Source organism: Urocitellus parryii, chromosome 3, assembly GCF_045843805.1.
Source record: "Urocitellus parryii isolate mUroPar1 chromosome 3, mUroPar1.hap1, whole genome shotgun sequence".
Classification (NCBI taxonomy): Eukaryota; Metazoa; Chordata; class Mammalia; order Rodentia; family Sciuridae; genus Urocitellus; species Urocitellus parryii.
Genome location: NC_135533.1, coordinates 51,538,325 through 51,551,575, shown reverse-complemented (window position 1 = coordinate 51,551,575; position 13,251 = coordinate 51,538,325). Strand labels below are relative to the sequence as shown.

The 13,251-nt window shown below is 47.7% G+C and overlaps 2 protein-coding genes across 2 annotated transcripts; one reads left to right on the top strand and one right to left on the bottom strand.

Annotated features, from left to right (window-relative positions):
* Window positions 1-1,150: 1,150 nt before the first annotated feature.
* Window positions 1,151-4,182, bottom strand: Arf5 (ARF GTPase 5). The gene is made up of 6 exons (XM_026411669.2): window positions 3,991-4,182; window positions 3,386-3,466; window positions 2,937-3,046; window positions 2,410-2,481; window positions 1,772-1,897; window positions 1,151-1,643 (listed from the first exon to the last, which is right to left on the bottom strand). Exons 1-6 carry the CDS (start codon window positions 4,055-4,057, stop codon window positions 1,557-1,559), a joined length of 543 nt encoding a protein of 180 aa, XP_026267454.1. The 5' UTR covers window positions 4,058-4,182; the 3' UTR covers window positions 1,151-1,556.
* A 2,545-nt stretch (window positions 4,183-6,727) lies between these two features.
* Gcc1 (GRIP and coiled-coil domain containing 1) lies at window positions 6,728-11,439 on the top strand. The gene is made up of 2 exons (XM_026411697.2): window positions 6,728-8,098; window positions 8,858-11,439. The coding sequence occupies exons 1-2, from the start codon at window positions 7,067-7,069 to the stop codon at window positions 10,151-10,153; spliced, it is 2,328 nt and encodes a 775-aa protein (XP_026267482.1). The 5' UTR covers window positions 6,728-7,066; the 3' UTR covers window positions 10,154-11,439.
* The last annotated feature ends 1,812 nt before the right edge of the window (window positions 11,440-13,251 follow it).

Genomic DNA, 13,251 nt, shown 5'->3' with positions numbered 1-13,251 from the left:
AGACAACCAGGGAAAATGGAATAATTCCTATTGGTCTGAAAGGGCTGACTTGGGACAGCATAAGGGGTCTGGGTGGAGGAGCCCCCAGCACCATCCTTACCAACTCCCAGCTGCACTAGCAGGCAGATCAGCTGGATGGGCAGACAGCCAGAGCTGCCCATGAGGATATCAGCCTTTCCCCACAGAAGCTCTATTGTCCAATTGTCTTTGGGATACTTCTTGCAAAACTCAAGGAGAAAACCTAGCCCAGAAACTGGAGAAACTAAATACATGGAGAAAAATGGGAGAAAGACAACAAGAAATGATGGCAGTGTTGATGGGTTCTAAGCCTTGCTGGAATCGAAAGGGAAGATGGACAGAATCAGCCCACAACCCAATTCCTTACATGTGTTTTGAGTCCCTGTAGATGGGGACTTGGTATAGAGTCCAGTGGTGCTGAGCAAGGAACTGTATGTAACCCCTAGACTCTACCTGTGTTTTGTAAAATAAGGCAATTTGATTCTGGCCAGTGTCAGAGCATCTAGTTAATTTTAAAGATGGATATTATTGGGCCTCAGACCAGTTCTGATGAAACATTTTCTGAAATGTGCCTTGGGACATATATATATATGTACACAAATTAAATATATATATATTTGTGCACATACACACCAGGGATTGAACCCAGAGGCACTTAACCACTGAGCCTCATCCCCAGCCCCTTTTATTTTTAGTTTTGAGACAGGGTCTCACTGAGTTACTGAGGTTGGCTGTGAACTTGTGATCCTCTAGCCTTAGCCTCCAGAGACATTGGGATTATAGGCATGCACCACCACACCCAGTGGGACCAATATTTTTAACACACATTCCCTTCACTGTGTGTAAAGCAATTGTGAAAAACTATTACTCTGTATAGCTAGGATGGGTAGTTTACAGAACCAAGAAGGTAGATTCTATTATCGGAAGCTGACATTCCTTGGAATAGGGGAAGGAATGAAATTCCCTCTACTTATATATTTCCAGTCCAAGAATAAGGATGGAGAAGCTGAGCTTGATGAGTGTGTGTATGCATATATATGTTGGCCCTACAGCCACAGCTGCTTTGAGCCTCCCCCATATTGTCTCTTTGTACCCAATGAACCAACATCCAGCTTCTAGGTTACAGACAACACAAAGTACAAACCACAGCAAATTTATTACTCAATATCCAGTTCCACATCATAGCACCACCCGGAGCCCTCACTTCCCCCCACCCCCACAACCTGGCCCCAAGGGTACACCCAAACAGAAAAAACAAAAGTAAACCCAGATCCCTGCTCCTCCTCTGGATGAGGGGGCCTTGGCCAGGAAGCCCTTCCGCAGGTCCCAGCAGGCAGGACAGTGGACCCCTCTGTGCCCAGAGAGTGAGGCTCCAGGCTCCAACGACAGAGAGAACATGCAGGCAGGAGCAGGAGCAGAGGCCTGTCTGTGGGGGGGAAGAGTGGGAGGGAAGGGCACTGCCTGAGGAGCCCGGGAGTCTGTTAATCCCGGGGATGCACGCGGGAGCTTCCGGGCAGCAGGGGCCTGCCCCTGGCAAGTTAACGCTTTGACAGCTCATGGGACAGCCAGTCCAGCCCATCATACAGGCCTGTGCCTTGGGTGGCACAGGTGGCCTGGACGTACCACTGTGGGAAGAAGGAAAGAAAGAGGTTAGCAGCAGGGAAGAAAAGGGGTCTCTTGATTATATCCTTGCCACAGCCTGCAGCTCTCCTGTGAGAGGCAGGGTATAGTGTAAGCAGAGCGGGATCCTTACCGTACGGCTGCGCAAGTGCTGTAGCCCCAGCTTGTCAGTTAGCTCGCTCACAGGCATGGCATTGGGCATGTCCTGCTTGTTGGCAAACACCAGCAGCACCGCATCCCGTAGCTCGTCCTCCTGCAGCTAGGAGGGGAAGAGAGAAGGTAGAACTGGTGGCCCCACTGGGTCCACAGGTTCTCTTCTGGTGGGTGTGTTGGGAAGCCCCCACTTTCTACCTTCTAGCTTCTCTGTTGGAAAAACACAGTAGCATGGTAGTCTACTGCTAAACATAAGATCAAGAGCTATAAATAAACTTGAGGATGCCTGAACTTAAGTCTAGAAAAGGTCTTCTAATTTGAGAAACTGCCCTAGGCAAAATAACACAATTTCCAAGTGGAAAAAGCAAGAATGTGAGGTGCCATTTTCGCCACCTCTTTCCACCATCTTCTAGGCTCAGATGTGAAGGCATGAAAATTCATGAAAAAAATTCTGTCCTATGCCAACAGAGAGATAGACACAACATGTTATATCTACAAAGAAAAAAAAAATCACAATTCTGGCCTCTGTTACTTGGGAATTCCCAGACTTCCATACCACCACAGAGTTTGTTCTGTCCCCAAACCTAGGGCTCAGTTCCTAGGATTCTGGGTACCTACCATCTTCTGGAGTTCATCAGCAGACTCCTGGACTCGCTCCCGGTCATTACTGTCCACCACAAAGATGAGGCCCTGGGTGAGAAGGAAGAAAGGAAGGAGAAGCAATCACTCCCTCCTGGGTCACACTGTGTAATCTGGCCCTTTCTCTCTTCTCCCATCTTTAGTTACATCAGCTCTTCTCATCTGGTAAACTTCCACTAAGACTTTGCATAAGTCCTGCCACAAACTAGAGAAACCCCTGTGAAGGATACAGCATCCAATCTCAGAGGAGAAAGTCTATCTAAAAGATGAGCAAGGATCAGGGAAAGATACTAAGGAGCTAAATCAAGCAGTGTGGTCTCTAAGGTAGCTAAGCCTAAGAACAAGACTAAGGTGAGTTCTGAAGGATGAGCAGAGTCTAATCTAGCAAAGTGGGTGGCAGTGGGTCTTCCTGTCTTATGGACCCTGCCTATAGCCAAAAGCTCAGTTCACCTAGTCCTAATAGTTTTTCCTTTTTTAGGGTTGGGGAGTTCCCCCCCATACTCCACCTGAGTGTTCTGGAAGTAGTGCCGCCACAGAGGCCGAATCTTGTCCTGGCCTCCCACATCCCAGACTGTGAAACAGATGTTCTTATATTCCACTGTTTCCACGTTGAAGCCTGCAGATAATGGGGGTGGGGTGAAGTGGGTGAGAAAAAGTCCTGAAAGGAAGGAATTCACTAAAAACTACTCAGATCTCAACAGGGTTACAAAACCAGAAGGCAATGATCAAGGCCAAGGGAAACAGCACCCAAGAGGACTGGCTGTCAACAGATGAGGCGGGGCTAGGCCACATCCATCCTGCCTCCCTCACCATCCGGCAATGTAGAGATATGGTGACCCACTTCTCAAGTAGCAATATCTGGTGTCATGGTCAGCTCCAGATAAGGGCCTCAGCAGACCCGGAGAAGGCCCGCCGCAGCGCTCCCAGATCCTCCCTGCCTCACCCTGGGGCTCACCTATGGTGGGGATGGTGGTGACAATCTCCCCCAACTTCAGTTTGTACAGGATCGTAGTCTTGCCAGCTGCATCCAAGCCAACTGCAACAGAGAGGGGCACAGAGATGGAGACGGGAGCGAGGGAGCCCCCTAGAGACGAGGGAAAGGTAGAAGCCCGGACAGCTGATGGTGATGGGGGCGGAGAGCGGGAGCGCCTCCAGGTGCGCGCTGTTCTCTACCTTCGGGGCCTTCAGGGCAATCTGGGTGGCTTGCACCAACTGCTGCCCACAGAGTGGGCTAGGGACGGGACAGGACTGGGAGGTGAGGGACATGGGAGGAAGGCCGAGCTCCTTTAAAAAGTCATTTCCAAGGGCGGAATCCTCCCTTTTAGCAGCCGGGCTGGGGCGGAGGAAGCTTCACCCCACCCAGGCCCGCAGCTCCGGGTTTCAGGCCCCGAAGGCGGCGCTGCGGACCCGGACCGCTTCAAAGCAGAGGCCTCGGAGGGTTAGGAGGTGGGTGACTCGAGGTCAGAGAGCCAGGTGAGCCGGGCTGGAAGGGACGCGGGGGCGAGAGGGCTGCGCCGAGGCCGGCGCCCAGGTTCGGGCCGCGCACTCGATCTGCCTCACCCATGAGGATCCGCATCTGCTTCTTCCCGAAGATCCGCGAAAAGAGCGCGGACACGGTGAGGCCCATGGCGGGGCCCGGGGGCGGGGGCGCGGGCGCGGACGCGGGGTACGGGCTGGAACCTGCCGGCCGCGGGGGGATGGGGCGCAGCAGCAGCAGGAAGAGGCGCCGCCGCCTCCGCGCGTCCCGGCCCGGTGGACGTCACGCGGCTCCGCCCCCTCCGGGCCCGCCTCAGCCCCGCCCCCAGACCCGGACGCCGGGCGGAACAGAAGCTGTACTAGAGTCCGCGGCCTGACCTAGTCGCCCCTTGTTTCTGTCAGGGCTGTAGTTGTCCGATCCGCAGCTCCTGGGGAGCTGAGTAAAGGCTCACAGCGGACCCCACCCCTATATTTGGTGGCTGGCCGCTGGGCTTGGAATTGTTGCGTCCAGACCACTCTGTGCTCTGGTTAAGTTTTGGGGAACTAGTAGCACTGACTGTTTGCACCCCCTTTTTTAGGAGGTTTGAAAGCTGTGTGCAGGGATCTTAGTATTCTCCTGCCCTTTGGGCTCCGGCTGAGTGTTCTGTGTGCCTTAGGTGCCTCCACGACTTGTGCCTGGGGGCTAGCTTTCATGGTTCCTTAAACCACCTAGTTCATAGATCCTCAGTCTACAGGACCAGTGGAAGCCAGCCTTGGACAGAGTGATTGCAGACCCACTACTGGAGAACTCCACCTTGCCTTCATCTCCCTGTGAACACTTCCTTTTCATCTGGGGCCAGGAAGCCTTTCTGAATCTTTGCCAGACTTGGGGACCTGTATTATTATTGATATCTATCCAGGATTTTTTGAGGATCTTGTTTCCCTAGTCGTAAAGAACTTCATATGTAATGTTATTTTAACATCTAAGCATGGTAATTTACATTTATGTGCTTCACCAGTAATTGTTGGGTTGAACTGGATTATTAGGTTGTTCAGTAGAGCAAGGGCATGCTTTATGCCTATTCTGGATTCCCAGGATCAATCGCTCATGAACTAGAGGTGAGCTGACCTGGGAGTCTGAAAACTCTTCACTTATTCAACAAATATTTACTAATTGCCCACTATATGCCGGCACTATTTCAGGCCTTAGGTCAAATATCAAGTCTGCTATATTTTTGAGGATTTGCATTCAATGATCTATCCCCACAACTTTTGTCATTTTCTCATTTGTAAAAAGAGACATATATGTCCTAACTTAAGGGGTTATGGTGAAGATTAAAAAGAGGAAATGATGCCACTGAATGTTTTGTATTACACCGATGGATGTTATCAAGGCTACTAAAAACCTGGGTCTAAACAGACCTCCAGGGCCTGCCCCATCCTTATAAGGAACCAGATGTGTGACTGCATAATTTTCTTTCACTCTTCAGTCATAGTCTTGAATTCTGAAGAAGGCTTTTATAAAAGTCAAAGTATACATTTCAAAGATTCCCAATCTAAGAGTTAGCAGCCAACAAATCAGGTCAATTTTACATCCTAAGCTCTATCAACCTCTTTTTCCATTCCTGTTGTCACTACCCTATTTTACTACCATCATTTTCCATGATTGAAAAAGCATCCTCACAGGTCTCCTGCCCCTACAATGTCATACAAGTCTGGTGATGTCCACCTCTTGAGAGTCAAAATCCTTTAATGCCTTACCCAGGATAAAATCTAAATGCCTTAAGTTGAGTGGCAGCTCTATTGTCACCTCCTTCCCATACCCTAAGCTACTTCCTTGAGAAGATTCTTAATGCTTCCTGGGTGAGTCAGGTTCTCTTATAGCCCAGAATTCCTTGCAGTCTTTTCTACCCGCCTAGAATGCTGCTTTCCCTCATCTCTAATTAGATGGGCAATAATTATTCATCCTTCAAATCCCCAAATATTTTCCCTGAGACCATTTGTGCCTCCCCTAGATAAACCTTCCCCCTCTTTGAATATAGCCATACATACTATATGATAGCAGGACCTACTTATTTGCATGTCTGGACCCTCACTAGATTGTGAGCTCCTTGAGGGCAAGGGCATATGATGTTGTCACCTGGCATAAAACTTAGTATGATGAGAGTCAGTCAGACAGGATTTCTAAACTTACTTGTTGTGTGACCTTGGGCATGTTACTTATCTTCTGTGTGCGTTAAATTTCCTTACTAGTGCTAATTGTTATTTTTGTGAAGATTAAACAGCAAAACTCTTATGAGGCTTCTGGACATGTAGCTGGCATTCAGGATGGATCCTTATAGGTACAGAGTGTCCTCTATAAATATTTGTTGAATCAACTCAGCAAAACTAAGTAGGAGTACTATTATAGCATTTGCTAATTAGATGCCAAACGTTGTACAAGAAAGAGATGCGGTTTTTGTGGTCTTAAAGAGAGTCAGCTCCAAATAGTTGGATAGTTCACACGGGTGTTTGGGAAGAACGCAGTGCGACGTCGCCCCCTGTCGCTTGCTGATCGTAGCCCGAGAGCAAGCTTGGTCGACCTTACTAAACCATCACTCCAGCGTCCTGGACTTTGCTAGCTCTTCTCTACCCAAAGCCTGTCCACTGCGGCTCGCATTAGGGCTGGTTTTTCAACAGGCCGCCTCCCACCAACCCGCTGAAGGAGCCCCGCCCACCTCGTGCCCTTGTGGGGCGGAGCCTTTGTCGTCAAACTGTCGTCACTTCCAGCGGACCCGGAAGCGCCGCTGTCGGCCGGCTGTGGTAGTTAGGAAGTCACGATGGGACCCAGTGCGGCGTAAACCCTAGGCGGACGGTGAGCCGAGGGGGCGGGCCCGGGCTGCGGTGGCCCCGGACCAGCGGAGAGGGCGGAGCGGCTTCTTAGCCAGTGAGGACGAATCTGGGCTGTGCGCTCGGGTGGTGCCAGCGGCGCCCCGCCTACGGGATAGGACCCGCTCCCGCTCTCGCCCCCGCCGCCTGGGACCCGCTTCTGCCAGACTTGTCCCCGGACCGCCCGGTGGAACTCGTGTGTGGCTGTGGTCAGACAGCCCTTGTTGCTGCGTTTCCAGCCCCAGATCGCGTCTTCGCGGCCTTCTCCCGGGCTTCCCGAACGCTGACGTGGAGCAACCTGCTGGGAACCCCCATGGAGAAGTTTGGGATGAATTTCGGGGGTGGCCCGAGCAAGAAGGACCTACTGGAAACCATAGAGACGCAGAAGAAGCAGCTTCTCCAGTACCAAGCGCGGCTAAAGGATGTGGTTCGCGCCTATAAAAGCCTACTTAAGGAGAAAGAGGCGCTAGAGGCCAGCATCAAGGTGCTGTCGGTATCCCACGAGGCCGATGTAGGCCTTGCAGGTGTCCAGCCTTCAGGTCTCACCTTTCCTGACTCAGTGGATGACCGATGCTCCACTCACAGCGAGGATAGCACTGGGACCGCCACCAGTTTAGATACTGCAGCCAGTCTCACTAGCACCAAGGGCGAATGTGGGGTAGAAGATGACAGATCAGCCCGTGGACCACCAGTTCCAAAGTCTGAAGAGGCCAGTGGATCAGAGAGTGGCGTTAGCAGTAGCAGTGGGGATGGGCTCTTTGCTGGTAGTGAGGTGGACAAAAGACTGCACCAGCTGAAGACTCAGTTGGCTACTTTGACCACCGCCTTGGCCACAGTCACCCAGGAGAAGTCCCGCATGGAGGCTTCTTATTTGGCTGACAAGAAGAAGATGAAACAGGACTTGGAGGATGCCAATAAAAAGGCAGAGGAGGAGAGGGGCCGTCTGGAGGGAGAATTGAAGGGGTTGCAGGAACAGATAGCAGAAACCAAAGCCAGACTTATAACTCAACAGCATGATCGGGCCCAAGAGCAGACTGACCATGCCTTGATGCTGCGTGAGCTCCAGAAATTGCTGCAGGAGGAGAGGACGCAGCGCCAGGATTTGGAGCTTCGGTTAGAAGAGACCCGGGAAGCCCTGGCAGGGCGGGCATATGCTGCTGATCAGATGGAAGGATTTGAACTGCAGACCAAGCAGCTGACTCGTGAAGTGGAGGAGCTGAAAGGTGAGCTGCAGGCCATTCGAGATGAGAGGAATCAGCCAGATCCCCGGCTGAAAGAGCTTCAGGAAGAGGCTGCCTGCCTTAAGAGTCACTTCCAGGCTCAGTTGCAGCAGGAAATAAGGAAGGTAACTATCTCTTCAAATGTTAGTCATTTAATTCAATTATTGTCTTCTCAACTACTATCATTTCTGATGGCTATCTAAAAGCTTCCAGGAGCGGGTCCTGGGAAATCCTGTTCTGTGTGGTGTTGATAGTATCCAGAGTGTGTAGAGTATCCAATAGGATGTGGAGGTTCTGAGTGTGGCTGAGTCTGAGCCAGACAGTTTTGAGCCTTGGAGTGTTGGCATCTTACCAGTTAGTTGTTCTCTGTGAAGCAATATAGTGGCAGCTGTACAATGAAAGGGAGTGTGTATATATACCTAGAGCTACTTGCCTCTAGGCAGAATGACTGAAGGGGGCAAAGAGGATTTTTGCAGAAGAAATAACCTCTTGTAATTGTTCTCAGTCATTATTTGCCTGTTTTGGAAAAGGGCTCCTTTATACTGCTTCCTTTCAATGTAGAGAGAAATCCAACTCATTGTTGAACTTCCAGGAATGTTGCAAAAACAGAGAATTTAATGATTTCTTAATAGAACTTGGGGAACCACATGATAGACAACTGGAACATACTTTATATGTGAGCTCTATGGAAAATGGAAAACTCAACAGAACAGCAGAAGCTATACAAAAGTGCTTAGCTTTAAAAATCTCCAGTTGCCATTCTTATCAGGCCACCCCAATCCTGTGATCCTATTTCTCCCCTGTCCTGCTTTTTTCTCCCAAAGTTTGCTGTAGGGCTTTATGGCTTTTCTGGATGCATTTTTGTCTGTTCCCTTGTTTTGCAGACAGCCCTTGTAGAGGATCAGCTCCGCCAGCAGTCTCAGGTGGAAGAGCAGAGAGTTGCAGCCCTAGAGAATCAAATATCTGAGGTGTCTGAATTGCTGGGCACTTATGAGAAAGCCAAGCAGAAGGACCAGCTGACTATCCAGAAGCTGAAGGAGCGCATTCTGCAGCTGGACCTGGAGAACAAGACCCTGGCTCTTGCAGCCTCTAGCCGGTCCCCTCTAGATAGCCATGGAGATGAGTCCAGTCTGGATGTCAATGTCCTCAAGGATAAGATGGAGAAGCTGAAGAGGCTGCTGCAGGTCGCAGCCAGGAAAAGCCAGGTGACCCTGGATGTGGAGAAGCTCTGTGACCTGGAGATAATGCCCAGCTCCGAGGCTGCGGATGGGGAGAAAGCCACTGCACTCTACTACCAACAGGAGCTAAAACAACTGAAGGAAGAGTTTGAGCGCTATAAGATGAGGGCTCAGGTTGTGCTGAAGAGCAAGAATACCAAAGATGGGAATCTGGCTAAAGAACTGGAGGCAGCACAGGAACAGCTTGCAGAGCTGAAGGAGAAGTATATCTCCCTGCGGTTGTCCTGTGAGGAGCTTGAGCGCCAGCACCAGCAGGAGGCTGAGGACTGGAAGCAGGAGCTGGCCCGGGTGCAGCAGCTTCACCGGCAGCAGATGGAGCGCAGCCAGCTGGACTTCAGGGACCGCACGCTGAAACTGGAGGAGGAGCTGCACAAGCAGCGGGACCGGGCCCTTGCTGTGCTTGCTGAAAAGGACTTGGAGCTGGAGCAACTGCGTTCAGTGGCTTTGTCTGCTGGGTTACCAGGACGCAGAAGCCCTGTGGTCAGTGGGGTTTCCAGGGATTCAACTGACACATCTTCCCCAGATAGCCTGACCCAAGCACTGCAGCTTGCAGCAGCCAATGAGCCCACTTTCTTCCTGTATGCTGAGCAGTTGGCCCGTAAGGAAGTGGAGATCACATCCCTGAGGAAGCAGAAGCACAGGCTGGAGGTAGAGGCACACCAGCTGCAGGATCGGCTGCTAGAGGAAGGGGAGCGGCATCGAGAGGAGGTGGGAGCCTTGCAGAGCCACATTGAAAAGAACATCAGGGACCGGAGCAGGGAGGGAGCTAACCTAGAATACCTCAAAAACATCATCTACCGCTTCCTGACCTTGCCTGACAGCCTGGGCCGCCAGCAGACTCTTACAGCCATACTGACCATCTTGCACTTCAGTCCGGAGGAGAAACAAGTGATAATGAGGCTCCCAAGTGGTGGCAGCTGGTGGCCTTCTGGCAAGAGATGATACCATTTTCACTAACACCTGAAATCTCTGTGCCTCTTTTGTGTAGGAATAGGCAGGTTCTGATTGCTACTGCCTCTTGTGTTATCATTTATTTCTTCATTGTGTTGGACTCCGAGGAGGAGTCTTCAATGTGGGATGGGATTCTCTGCCAAATGCCATTAATGCTGCTTTATCCTGGGCCTAGGAGGTATTGGAAAGTGTTGGGACAGCATCTTCTGGTGGTGTGTATGTGAGGGGAAGTGGAAGGTGAGAGAGAGGTTAGGACCAGAGGTGCAAGTCTGGGAAAGTGTTAAGAACTTTTAAAATAATACGTTTTGTTTTAATATTATGATCCTAGTCCAGGGCTAGGAGTAAGTGTGACTCCAGAGGAGTTCAGTTAATTTCTGAACATGTACAGCGACTAGCTGTTCACTCCATCTCATCACAGTCTGAGTCTGGTCCACTACTGCCCCGATTCTCTGGGGACTTAAAGCCAGGCTGGAAAGTTTGTGACAGGTTTTGTCTAAGAGTCCAAAGGGCCAAGGAATAGTGAATTCATCCTGGAACTGGAAAGTCTAATCTAGATAGGCATGCAATCTAGACAACACACCATTTGTTGTCTAGATCAACCTAGAGAGGCCTAGAGAGGACTATGAGCACTAGTTTATGATTAGAGATTTTCTGAATGACCAACTTTGGGCCAGGGCTAGGTTAAAATAGACTTTTCTCCCTGATCCCTGCCTTACTCTATGTTGGACTGAGATTTTGAGCAAATAACTTTACTATCTTCCCTTCAACATTGTATTTTCATTAAGAAATAAAACCTAGCTTCTTACAGATCCTGCTTGGATAAAAGGGTTTCCTGCTAAGAGTTGCTTCCAGATGTGTTTGCTTTTGTAGGGACAGGGAAGAGATGTGCAGAAGATTCCAAAAGAATGCCATGACCCTCACAGGAAAGTGGTAGGAAGTTCAATTGATGTTGGGTTGGGTTACTTTCTTCCCATTGGATCTTGACATAAATAGATTAATTCTGCCCCTTAAGGAAAGATGCCTAGTTATTCAGGCAACGGAAAGGAGGCTCTCAGAAAACTTGGGTCCAAACAGTATCAACTCCCCATTCTGCTCTCATTGTATATAGAGGTCTTTGGACCTGAAAGACCAATGCTTGACTGCTAACTGGACTGATATATATCTATTATTTGGTCATAAAGGCCTGTATTGTGAGAGTTTGAGGTGTGCAAAACAGGTAACAATGTTATTAGTGGGAGGGCAGATGACCTGGATTATTTACAGTGAGCAGACTTAAATGGAACAGAAGTGATGTGTTCAAGTGATGATTATAAACTATGAAATCATTAAACCTGAGTCACTTAATGTGTGTGTTTTTTATGGTGTCTATATATCAGGGCACAAAGAGTATGAATATAAATGTGAATGAAAAGCCTGGAAATAATGTTACTTCATGAACTTAAATCCAGGAACGAATATCTCAGTGCTTTAATGAACCACTTTAGTTATAACACAGATTTCTTGGCCTCAAATTGTGTGTTTTTGGGTGTGAGCAGCTACATTGGAAGAGACTTTCTCCAGTGTTTAATGGGCAGGCTTGATGGTTACAAAATTACTGCTTCAAAGTGTAGGAGTAAAGTTTTTTTTTTTTTTTTCCTCTAAGCAAGCTCTCTATTACTGAGCTACATCCCTAGCCCCTAGAAGTAATCTCTCTATGAATGCTTTATTACCCACACAAATCACAATTTATGATATCCCAGGAAAGTATCTTAGGATATCAAGCTAATAATGATAGATTATCTTCATTTCCTTACCTTGCCCCCTCTGTATCTGGGATTGTTGTTATTTCCAGGTAGTTGTGGTCAGAATAGAAAAGATCCAAAGTTATGGCTGCTTTTCTAGAACTGAATTCCTGTGCTTTTTGACTTTCAAAATAATATCAACCAGGCAAAGATTCAGTTCAATTTCTGATTAGTAGTTTTTTAAAAAATATATTTTAGTTATACATGGACACAATATCTTTATTTTGTTTACTTATTTTTATGTGGTGCTGAGGATTGAACCCAGTGCTTCAACGTGTGCAAGGCAAGCTCTCTGCCACTGAGCTACAACCTCAGCCCTGATTAATAATTTTTTGTTAGACAAAATTAATTTTATTTTTAAATAAAAGATTTTAATTACTATTAGTCTTGTAACTAATAACTAGTAACATTAATATATCCATCCAAGTTTAAGCCATTGGTTATTTTTTATTTTGTGTGGTATTTTTTGGTCTTTTTTTTAAAGAGACCAAATAAAAAATTTGGTACATCAAAATATAAAAATTGTCAGGTGCACTGGCATATACCTGTAATCCCATCCACTCAGGAGGTAAAAGCAGGAAGGTTACAAGCTTAAGGCAAACCTGGGAAATAGTGAGACCTGTCTCAAAAAAAAAAAAATTAAAAAATTTGAAAAAAGGATTAGGGTATAGCTTAGTGGTGGATTGCCTGTGGGTTCTGTCCCCCAATACCACAAAAACAAAACAACATAAAAATTGTACATGTTAATAAGGATGCCATGTGATAATTCTGTACATGTATGCTTTGTGTAATGTTTAAATTGGGTTAAACTTCTGTTTCCACAAACATTTGTCATTTCTTTGTGATGTAAATATACAAAGTCTAGCTTTTTAAAAATATACAGTAAATGTATATGTATATTTATTTATAGTCAAGCTAATATGTAACAGCACACCAAAAGTTATTACTCTTCTCTAATTTAGTACCCACCAATCAACCTTTCCCTACCTCTCCCTCCCTGCTACTCTCCAGCTTTTGGTGACCATCATTCTATTTTCCATGTCTGGCTTATTTTACTTAATAATCTTTAGTTTTATTCATGTTGTTGCAAGTGACAGATGTCATTCTTTTTTATGGATGAATAGTATTCTGTTGTGTATATGTGCCACATTTTCTTTTCTTTATCAGTTGATGGATACTTAGGTTGTTTCCATTTCTTGGCAGTTACAAATAGTGCTTTAACAGACATGGGAGAGCTGGTACCTCTTTGACTTATTGATTTCTTTTTGGATGTATATCCAGTAGTGAGATTGCTAAATCATGTAGCAG